Below are 12039 nucleotides of genomic sequence, written 5' to 3'. Positions count from 1 at the left end.
ATCCCTGGAAAAGCAAAGGAACAGAAAATATCATCAAGCTCAAACCCTGTTGGAAGGAAACAACTCCAGCTAGCAGGACCCTTGTTCAACACCCTCAGCCACCAACCTCACTCGTGAACTGGTTTCTGCTCCCTTGGAGATCTTGCAGACATCTATTGATTCATGGGCAGTGAGGTATAGTTGTGGCTACCTAGGGAGGCTCAGAATTGTTTAGGACCCAGAGTCAAAATATTCACTTAACAGATGTGGCATCAGTGCTGGTTCCAGACTGCTGTGTAATAGCCCTGCTACAGATGATTTCACTTCAGAAATGAGTATTTTTTTCCACAGAAGTAAAATATTCAGAGAAACTGTGCTATAGCTGATGTGCTTGGTTCCTCCTAGCAAGAAGTATAGCCTGGATTATGTTAACTGGCGTTATTTTGACAAAAAAGGGCAATAGGAATGAGATCCATTTTTAAATCCTATTTAAATCCTTTCCTTTGACTTCTAAAAGAGCTGTTTTTCATCATGCTGCCAGTAAATTCAGTTAAGATTAAGATAAAACCTAAAGGCAGGTGACTTTAAGTGTACATGACTAACTGTCTTAATTTAGAAATTAAACCCATCCCTGATCTAAAGCTTAAACTTAAATTCTGTTGAAAGCTCTATTTTGAGTCTTGCTAGGTGAAAAAGACCCACCAGCTAAAGCACACAGTGTATGACTATTTTATTCAACTGTATTCTCTAGTCACTTTTTTTCTCACCTAGCTGGTCATGTATCTGTGAAGTGTTAACTTGATGCAATTGCAACTTAACTCTACAGTGCCGTGAAATATTTGACTGAACAGTGCAATAAAAATCCATATGGCTTTATAACTTGTCAAATGACTTGCACAGAAGAAAATGTTGCATTTTCTTTGCTTTCACATATTTTTTCACAGAAATTTATACGTTACTTCTGTTTCATAGTTTTCATCAACTTTTTTACGCTTGGAAAGAAGGAATTATTCTGATCTTGGCTTATCAAAGATCAAATCTTCCAGTTGTTCTCACTTAACAATGCAGTATGTAGGTGGCCAAAACCTAAGGGATTTACAGATCAGGAATCCAGTTTATCTTCACTTAAGTCATTCATTATTTCTGCACAATAATTGTTTGTTTCCCTTCCATACCCATCTTACAGAAGGAACAACACCCACGCTTCAAATACAACTTAAATCTTGTTTCTGTAACACAATGTTTCCATGCATTTATGCAGTGGTTCCCCTTTCCTGTGGACGTGCACGTGGCTGCAGAATTACTCTCTCATTATTCAGGTTGCTGACTATTTATGAAAAGAAAGCTCTGAACAGAAGATTACATCAGCTGTTTCCTGTGATTCCTGTTCCCTGCTTTTTGGGATGCTGTCACAGAAAATGTGCTACATTACCATATTTTTTACAAATTCAGTTTTACCAGATATATACTTCATTCTGCAGAAATTTAAAAATGAGACTGACCATGGCTACAGTAGAGTTTGGAGTATGAACTGAAGACTCTGTTTTCTTTCTGCTCTTGTTTTCTAAGTTGATTAAGTCTGACTTAGTATATTTGTTACCAAGACCTGCGGAGTACTGATGTGTGTACTGAATTTGATAATCCACACTCATCTGTAATGACCTAAATATTAATTGGGGTAAAATTCGCTCAGGCGTGGGATTGGACTGTAGCTATACCTTTATTAGCTATATTTTCAAGGGCCTACTAGTAGATACTCAAAACTTTCTACTGGCTGGTGCTGAAACTGGTGTTCTTAAGCACGGGGGCACTCCAGTATATATTTTTCAATGTCTTGTTCCTCTACAGCTCCTTTCAGCTGCTCTCTCTTTCTCCTTGCTGTTACTTTACATCATTTTCCCTGAAACACTGCACATCACTAGAAAGCATGAGAATACAATCTAAAGCTATAAAAGACATGGCTATGGAACATTAGGAGTCCTTATCTGATTTTGACTGAAGATGATTTCTCTTCTGTGATTTTTTACCTAAAATATATAAATTATCCCTAATATATACATATATCTATATTAGTCATCATGATGTAAACACGGAAGCTTGTTAGTTAGTTACAATGGTAAGCCAGATGATCATGAAGCAAGGTAAAATCTCTTGCTTTGGAAAACTTCATTCTTGGTGTTCCTTTACAGGGATGCCCAGCAAAGATGCTCTCCTGGAACATGATAGCTTTCCATGTCTTTTCCAGTGCTAAGTGGCAGATCTCTTGACCCTCACTTTAATGTTACCAGTGACAATAACTTCCCCCTCCCCCCGGCCTTGCAAATGAATGTAAGATTTCATTATTAAAAGCAAAGACTATTTTTAATGTAGATTTAGCAGATCTAAAAGCCTGTGCTCTGCTTCTACTTGGTGCTGTGGTCAGGTTTTGTTATCACCATGGCTGAGTTCAAGTCATGGATTACATGCCAACTCTATCGGGTAGCCAATTTCTGCTGGCCTGCAGGACGCCACGTTGAAAGAAGTTGCACTTTGCTTCATTCTTGCCTTGCCAGAGAAGATAAAAGATAAATGTTTCCCATTGGGATATAATTGCCGTGTAGTCGTGCTGCAAAAAAATAAATTACCACAGTGATACCAGTAAGCTTCAAGTGTAAGACTTGGAGCCGAAAGGTTAATATTTTCCCCTGTATCATCGCTTAATTACAGATATTGAAAAAGCATAAGACTTCTTTTGGATGGATTTCATTGTATATTTGGCAAGCTTTTAGTCTGAATTGTGTTAGATTTTACATCTTTGCTGTAAAGATTGCTAGTAGTTTGGTCTGCCTGACACTTCTAAGTGCACCTGTAACTTACATTTATCTCTCTTCATTGTTCATCTGCTGGCTTCATCTGCTTGCTGCAATAAGCAACAGATGTGCAATAAACTGGGCAGGATGAGCAAAGGACACTCGAGCTAATAGAAAACAGTCAGGTTGGGTGTGTTTGATCATTGCTTCTCAAATACTTCATAAGTCTTTCTGTAAATGTCAGATATACCAGAGCTGGGAAGAATAAAAAATATAGCTGGTATTTTGTGTTAAATTAAAAAGTAGTGGGAATTGACAGTAAAGCAGCAGTCTAATAGCCTCCAAAAGCTTGGGCTTTAATTTGTATCATGTTGGACTTTCAGGTTAAAGTCTCAGAAAAGACAGCACAGCGCTATTCTTATTTTGTGACCTGGAGCCATTATCCGTGTGCTGTTCTGCCGGGCTATTTCATCTGTTTCCTTCAAAACTGGGGATTTTGCGTGGGGGTTTTCAGAGAAAGGGATCCAGAACATCCCTGGATATGGAGTTCTTTAATTTTTCATCTATTCCCCTTTCTCCTCTGATGGCTGCGCTAGAAAGAAATGCAATTAGGCTCTGATTTTCTGGTGTCCTGAAGTACTTTTTAAGGGGCATCTTCCAGTGGGTTAGACTGAATGGAGGACTACTGTAAAATCTCCACTTTGTTTCAGAGAATTTAGAGATCTTGGTAGAGTCATGTCCACAATGAATTAAATACCAAAGGCTCAGATTTCACAACACTTCTTTGAAATCTTCATGTGATTTGTTTGGGGACAAAAAGCTGTCTTCTCCTGAATATCTGCCTAAACCTCATCTATAAGACACAAGTCATATTTGCTGCAGTTCTGGAAGACTTAGGAACTTCACAGATAATAAGGCTTAGATATTGTAGTTCATGTCAGTGCGAAAGGTGGGGTTGGAGGGAAAGCTGTGATCATAGTTGGGGTGCTGTGACCTCCTGTGTGGGGAAAGGTAAGAAAACAGCCAGTTTGGGGAAAGGAGGTGGTGAGGTAAAGTGGACCTCCTAGCAGTCTGTGGATGTGAATTTCCCACTTCTGGAAGGTCAATGTCACTGTGACAATTACAATACTAGTAAATATCACATTAAGATTGGATATACTACATAAGTTACCCTAGTTGTTTGTGGAAGTGTTTTTTTTTTTGTTTGCTTTTTCTCTCCCATATGTGTAACTTATAAATTAGCTTTCTTCTTTGTGATAATACATTTGGTATGTGTGAGGTTATTTTCCTTCTCCTTAGTCATTTGACAACTCTCCATCTGGGCCCTGAACCCTAGGATAAAGATGCTCTGCTTAGTCCTATCCTATTGCTGTCTTGAGGGTGATATAAAAGTATTATAGCCTCTTTTTATAGCACATTTTTGTGTTATTTGTCCCAGTTGTTTGTTGCTGCAACAAAGCTGTGCTTTCGGCATAGAGCAAGCATTGAGAGAGGAATGCAGGCAAAGAAATGCTGAGGATGCTCAGAATATCCATCGTTCTTTCTAAAATTAACTTAGCAAACTGATCAATCTGTCATGCTCTTAGGAACAAAAATATCTGGCTCTGTGAGCTGCAATACCATCAGACTGGAAAAGGGTCATAACGGATCCTTGGCTTATGGAAGAGACCTAGCAAATCTTGCCTGGGTAGCTAGAGGGGGGGCGGTTAAGGAATTTGTTTTAAGTAATGGGTAACCAATGTCAGTGAAAGCAAGTTAATAACTAGAGCTGAAAATAACAAGAATTGGGTATGAGATTTTATGTATGTAATGTCAGAGACAAGTCTGTGACCTAAGGATGTGTCCTGATGTCTCTTGATATTTTGTCAGTGCATAGCACAGCTTTTTCCTTCTGCTTGCTGCATGTGTGCTCTGTTAGGCAGGAGATGTATAGCCTATTTTAAGTGCCAACACTGCCCAATTAACCATCGCTATTTATAATTTTTTTTTTTTTTTACCAAATAGCTAGCAACTGACAATGGGGTTTGCAGTGGCAGAAAAGTGCAAAGTATCAACATAAGGAACTGATGAAATATCTTGACTTTTGCTCTGTTTTTCAGACTGCTCTGCAATGACTACAGCAAGATATAGGCCTACCTGGGACTTGGTACTTGACCCACTAGTGTCCTGCAAGCTCTGCCTTGGTGAATATCCCGTGGAGCAGATGACAACAATAGCACAATGCCAATGCATCTTCTGTACCCTGGTGAGTTTGCTAATTTATTTATTTATTTATTAGGCATAGCAAACAATGCACAATTCTTAACTGCAGAAATTATATGGGTTTCTGCTGAGTCGGTTTCACCCAAAGTGTTGATGCTGCACTGGGCATGAATACTGTTGCTACCTGCTTGACATAAATACCAGCGAATAGACTTTTCTGTTTTCCTGTTTTTTTGCTTTTGTTTATTAAAAAAAAAAAAAAAAAGACTCAGCGATTTAGTGTACCGCTGTTTACAGCTATGTCCTTATGTGTTACTCACATTTCCTTTGCCCTTTTATCTGTCTGCAACTTGGATTTTTTCAAGCCATGAACTTGCTTGTTACTAGAAAAATATCTAATATACTATGATTTTAAATTCATTGCATATTATTATAATTTCATAACATTATTTTTTACTACTATGTTGCACAAGTGCATGCCTGGAAAAAATTGGCTTTTTTTCCAGGAATTGCCTGGAAAATCTTGGCTTTTGAGTAGAAAACAATGGTGAACACAAGGGTAATGTACACTAAGGATCGTCCTTATGGTAAATTGGTATTGCTAGCTTATGGACAGAGAAACAAAAGTAATAAGTAGCTTTATTTCCGCTCATATTAGTTTGGAATGAAAATGTTAGATCCTTTAATTTTGCAATGACCACAAGAACACCAAAAATCTTGTAATGATTCAACAGTGGAATGTAATTTCTAACAGAAATTTCTAACAGAACTTTTTTCTAATGTTGATGTAAGGATTTCTAAGTGATCTTTTTTTTTTCTTCTAGAAATATTACCTTGTTTAAAAATGTATTTATTCTGATGGTTATTGAGACGGTATAGGGGATTACCAACTAAACAGAGAGCCCCTTTTTGTTGCTGTGTGAATATAACAAAAAGAAGCAATTCAAACAGCTCAGTTTCTAATATATGTAATATTCCAAGAAGTTCAACTTGTCACAAACAACTTTAACGTTAATGTTCCAAGGGAAAAGATACAGTGAATACACAGGCAGGTAAATAGATAGTCTTGTTGCAAACACTATCTGTCCAATTAAAAAGTAAGTATTGCTTCATTATGCACTTCAAAAGGAGTGTTTACTCAAGCATGCACAAGCATATAAAATTCACAAAAAAAAACAGAATAGCAGACTTCATACTCTTTACTGCTCTTTACTGCACAATGGGTAGTTCTCAGAGCTGGGTTTTCTGCAACTCTCCATGTTGCCTGGATTGAGACAATATCTTAATTTCACTCTTTTAGTAACCCGTAAGCGATAGCTGAATGACTGCATTACCAGATGCCTCTTCTTCCCCACTTTGTTCCTTCAAATGTTCACTGCCATCCCTTACCTTCCATTTCTTCTTGGTGGAACATGCTTACTTACATCTTTCAAAATAGCACTAAGAGTAACCCGTTACAGATACTAAAGATGATGGTGTAAACTTCACTGTTAACCAGTTCTTAGGGCCAGTTATAAGTAAGATTATCATGGTGACAGTAGTTTCTTGTCTCCACCTCTGTTCAGCTGGCAGCATCAGTCCATTTTTTAACACCGATATTTGATTGTATTGAATAATTCATTCAGCTTTGACCTCCTTAAGAGAACCAACACATCTCTCTTGTCTCAGGATTTGTATGACATCTATGTTCAAGTGCCCTGAAAAACTTACATGCCCTGAAGTTTTCTTGTGAAGTAACAGGAAAGTAAAATTACCTTTGCTTTCACGGACTGGAGGTAGGGAAGGAAATGAGAATCAATCTCAATCATTTGAAGGGGTAAACTATAAATCTGTGGTAGCCTAGGAATTCAGCATGACTGAACCTTAAGTTCTCAATCTCTACCTTCTGGACAGGTTAATATAATAAATTGCCTAAGGAAATACTCACATAATGAGTCAGGCTAAAGACTGTTTAACCCATAGTGAAGGATGAGTTTGCTGGCTGTGCATGGATTCCTCCAGTGGTGGTCTTCCATGTTTTTGGAAACTTGATGTTTCTCGAAGTCATCATTGCAGTCTTCAGTATGAATGGTGTTTTGTAAACAGCTAAATTAGTTATAAAAGAAAAAAAAAACCCTTCTGACTTCAGACTTTGGATGGAATCTACATACAGTGGATTCAGTACATTATACTAAGACAAGTGGAAATACACTTGGGGAGAGATTTGACCTGCAGGGTTTTGGTCTTAGTGAATCAAATTATTTTATATAAATATATAAAACTTTGTTCTAACTTCTTGCTTTTTTGTAAAAGATTGGAGATAAATGGTGACCTCTGCAGTGATATGAGAGAGAAAAAGAAAAATGGATGTCAGTTAAAAGTATGAAAACTATTTTTGCTACAGCTCTTGCTCCTGGCTCTAGCCCTTCAGTGTAAATCTCAGCAAGCTGAGACAGCGTTAGTATGTATTACAAAGAGATCTTTCAAGTGAAATGCTACTGGTATGCAGGCAGAATTTAGATCACCTTGCAGATTTCTCAATCCTATAACATTTCTGTCTGCAAGTCTTCGCTCCTTTATAACCATAGAAGTACTGTGGTAAAGATCTCATGAAGGATTGTCTCTTCCCAACATTTATACAATAACACAAAATTGCTATTCAGAAAGATAGAATGGGGGCACTGTTTCCTTCTGCTGCCTGGCGGAGTTGTGCATGGATTGAATAGAGCTGACTGCCAGTCCTCTGCTGATCAGGCATAGAAGCTACAATTTCCCATCGTATTATTTTGCCAGTTGTGGCTATTAGTACAATACTCCATTATGGTTTTTATTGTTATGATTGTTAATGCATACACAATGCTGTGAGCTCTCTCAGGTTTTGTTCATCTCATCCATTAGGAATATATCTCTTGTTGGACTGCTCAATGTACCAGAAGAACGAAAGTCTAGAGAACAGAAAGGAAAACAAGCTATTTGCAGTTGTTTTTTGATTTTTTTCTGAGCATTGTCAAGGGACAAACTAATATCTCTGTCCTCTTGGATTCATGTCAACAAAAGGGGGAAATCTTAAGCATGCTTTTAAAATTTTGGTCCAAAATGCTTCAGTGTCTTGCTTTCTATTAAGCCACTTTTTCTTACTAAGAGTTAGCACACATTAGGTAGCCTTAAATTTCAATATAGTGTGTCTCTTGGTAGTTGGTTGCCCCAGGAGAAGTAATAGATTTTTGCAAGTTTTGCTCAGAAAGCTTTTCTGATGACACTCATCTCCTTATGTAAGGAAATGGAGAATAAAGCAAACAGAATCACTTCTTTCTTTTTGTTAGACTTGTATTAGTTCCTGCATCAAAATCCTTTAGTTATTAGGCCTCTGCCTGCTTTCTCGGGGGAAGCAAGAAGACAACAAGTTTAGTCCATTTGCTGCCTGAGGTTGTGACCATTTTATAATCTGATGAAATTCTCATGTCCTAAAGGACAGGATGTTCCCTTGGTGTGTTACAGATTGTATATGTGCTAATGTTACAACAGGTTTTTGTTCCATTTAATCAATTAGCTACTGGAGATCTGTTCAGTTTCCAGATTGTGTGTGTGCATATATTGTATACAATTTAAAAATAAAGCATACAGATAATGCTAAATGTGTTGCAAGTACAGTGATGCCACTACTTTCTCAAGCCAGGCTAAGGTCGTCTTACCTTGATGTCAGACTGTTCAGATTCATTCAAGACTTTATACCTTGCTGATAATTCTAGTACCAATGGTTTCATTGCTTTCCTTTTTTACATTAATAAATGAATGAAAATCAGTCAGGTAGGCAGTCCAGGGAAACAACTAGCTAAAAGAAATACGAAGTCTTTGAGAGAACTTACCTTTGTTGATAGAAAAATCTATTTTGATCACTCATGCAATTTACCTGGCTACCAATGGAAAGGAGGAGTGCTATTCAGATGTGAGATGAAGTCCTACAATTAGAAAATAAACCAGCAAAGCCTATGTTAAGACCTACCTTCTGCTGCCTGTTAATGACTTCTTTTTGGCCAGCTGTAGATATGTGTATTAGCTTTGCTGTATTAGGAATTAACATTGCTATGCAATTTTATCTGTTAGTAGATAACTAACACTCTTATCCACAGGCTCTGCCTTAAGCTGTTGAGACAGCTGGCTCATCTTCCCTCGTTCTTTAGGTGTCCCCCTGCATTTGGTTTAACTGATTTGAGTCTTTATCTAAGTGTATTCTATTTCAAGAAGCATGTCAGTGGGATAGTGATAGACCATCCTGCTGTCACCAGTCCCCTTTAACCAGGATTACTGTATCTGCTTAATCTCGACTCTACACATTTGCTTACTTCTAGTCATTTCTCAAACTAAGCTTCCACATAGGATGAAGACCTGAACGGAAGGGAAGACCTTACAATCAATAAGGCAAATGTTATTAACCTGTCTGTAACTGGCAGTAGGCTTTTTTTTTTTTTTTTTTGCTGCACTTGACTGGAAGCATACAGAGCTTTGCTGGAAAGACAATAAAAAGCAAGGTTTACTTAATGCTCTCCCTCACTCCAAAAGAGGCAGTTTCCCCTTTCCGCAGGGCAAGACAGACCAGGAGCAGAGTGGATGGGAGCTTGGCTGCCTTCCCTGTCCAGCCACCAAGAGCTGCACAACTCACTTTGAAACAGGAGGGAGGGGAAAAACAAATGGCTTGTGAGGTTTTTATAGAGCTTTGAGTAGTTTTCTAGCAGCTGTAATGCTTTCCTGTTTCCCACCAGTTTTTGGCAAAGCTTAGAGCTTACTGCTTGTTCTCACTTCCCCCAGACCTTAGCAGAGAATTGCTACCAATCTGGGCACATGGTGTCAGAGGCCTCGTGGTCAGAGGTCACTGGTCTTTGCATAGCAATTCACATGGCAGTCCAGGTTCTGACTCACAGGTGTTAGAGTGTCAAAACTCCCTGCTTTAATAATAAACTGGCCCATTTGCAGAGTAATTAATGTACAGTTGGGAACTGAAGAACCCTGAGTGTGAAAGCTGGGCTTGATCCAGAGCCTTCATCTCTCTGCTCTCCCATGTGTTGTTTACTAAATGAGAGAAACGTTAGTTGTCTTCATTCAGATGTGAGAATTATTTCTTTATTGTTTGGTTAATGTTTTGCATATGAAAGTCAAAGGTTCTTTGTGCTCCCACTCAAAAATATTCATTCTGTTCTGAAATTAAAAAATAACAAACAAAACCACAACTTTCCTCATACAACTATATAGGGAAAGACTTTTTTGTTGTGTTTATATGTTATATGTGTCTATGTATGTAAGCCCATTCAAAAAAAGCAGTTCAAAGCATAGGCCAGCTGTAAGTCTTCATTGCATTCCCTTTCTCAATTAAGAAATTCAGCTGGAAACACACACTTGAATTTTCGGTTTGTTTTGTTACTGTCGCTTGGTCCTGCTAGTGATCTTTCCCAGCCATCAATTTCTATGCCTCAAATAATATTAGCCTTATTCTAACATTTCTTGTGCTGAAGAAGTCAGTAGGGCTCCTCTTTAAGGAATATGTCTCACTGAAAATACCTACATCTTAATGATGCATACATTTTTTTTTTCTTACCTCACCTTTGTTTGTTGACTGATGGCCATATGGTGGCACATTCCTGTACTCAAACTGGCACAGTTGTACTCTGACACAGAGGGATGGTGCACCTGTTCCTAACATGAATAACCTTCTTTGAGTTGCTTGCATCAGCTGAGAAATGTGTTCAGTGAGTGCTGTGATATTGGAGTGAACAGTCAAAGTACTTGGATAGAGGCAGAGCCAAAGCAGCAAAGTCTGCCCCGCTGTCCACAGGAAAAATCAACAGCACTTACCACAGTGACATCTGTACCAGGGGAGTCTCTGCTCTGGGCTGCCTGTTTCCCAGCCTGAGATTCTGCCAGCTGATGGGAACACAAAGACTTTTCTAGCTGAGGGAAGGATGCTCAGATGGTTTGTCCAAAGATGTGGAAGCATCCAAGTTGTATGCATCTTCTACAGCTAAGCCACTGCTTGGCCAACATCCATTGTCAAGAAAAAGTGACTGGATTTACGCTGAGAATATAGGCTATAGCAGGGCTGCAGAGCAGCTGGGGTAGTCTTTGAAAGCTGAAAATGCTGAAGGAGGAACAGGTGTGTACCTTTTGCAATCTGAACAAAAAAATGTGTTTTAAAAGAGGCCAAGTGTGCAGCAAGTAGAGGCGGGAACCCTATCCTAAATGGAGATTTTCAAATTACTTTCTACTTTGGTGCCTGTGATGTTACCCACCCCTGGCCCTGGCCAAAGTCCTTTTCTCAGTGCATGCCTTCTTCCTCGCTGCATAGCAGGCCAAAGTTGAGCACTAGGTTTGCAGAGCTCTGGAGGGCCTTTGTAGGCTCCTGAGTGAATTTTTTGTGTGCCTGTGTAGCGTGATTTTTGCCACAGAAGAAAATGAAAGGATATAAAGAATAGCCCCATGTAAGAATACTGTTATTGCTTTCAGATAGTAGATTTGAAGTACTATATATCAAGATAAGTGACTGTTTTCTCATCTGATTTATTAAGGATGATGAGTCAGCTACAGGATTAATAAAAAATGGGATTTTGATAGTCAAGATTTCTTTGAAAGTAAATTCTTGCCTCTGAGAAAATGTCTAGGGAAGTGGTAATGATCTGTTGAAGTTCAAAGTAGAATCTCAAACATTAGACATCTGTCTAGTGTACATCTGTCTCAGATCTAGATAGTTTGTGAGGTTGTGTATAGTTTATGTTCTTGGATTTGGTCAGTAATAGCTGACAGTATATCTAATAAATAGGAAAAAAAAAAGACTCCAACCATTGTGTGCGTGCCTCAGATCTTTGTGATTTAGTGTGCGTAGATATCTTTCAGTAAATCACTTATCAACCAAATGGGATTAAGGTGGTACTAAAAAGCCAGATTGTAGATTTGCAGCGGAGAACTGTGCACAGGGGAACAACAGTGCAAGAGTATTTTGAAGCTGAGCCTGTGATTAAATAAGAATAGAGTTGAGCAGGATTATAACTACTGCTTTGCAGGAAAAAAAAGACTGCATAGTAGGTTGGGAAGAAGCTTAAAA

The 12039-nt window shown here is 38.5% G+C and overlaps 1 protein-coding gene across 6 annotated transcripts in view; it reads left to right on the top strand.

Moving 5' to 3' along the window:
• RNF144A (ring finger protein 144A) overlaps positions 1 to 12039 on the top strand; it is a 62136-nt gene that overhangs the window by 31706 nt on the left and 18391 nt on the right. For all 6 annotated transcript variants that reach the window (XM_083831282.1, XM_083831280.1, XM_083831284.1 and 3 more), the window contains one exon: positions 4868 to 5013. In XM_083831282.1, coding sequence (XP_083687408.1) covers positions 4879 to 5013 — 135 coding nt within the window. In that variant the 5' untranslated portion in view covers positions 4868 to 4878. The remainder of the gene's footprint in view (positions 1 to 4867; positions 5014 to 12039) is intronic.

Source organism: Anser anser, assembly GCF_964211835.1.
Source record: "Anser anser genome assembly, chromosome: 3".
Taxonomy (NCBI): domain Eukaryota; kingdom Metazoa; phylum Chordata; class Aves; order Anseriformes; family Anatidae; genus Anser; species Anser anser.
Note: the sequence above shows the minus strand (reverse complement) of the source record. Positions and strands in the feature narration are given on the sequence as shown.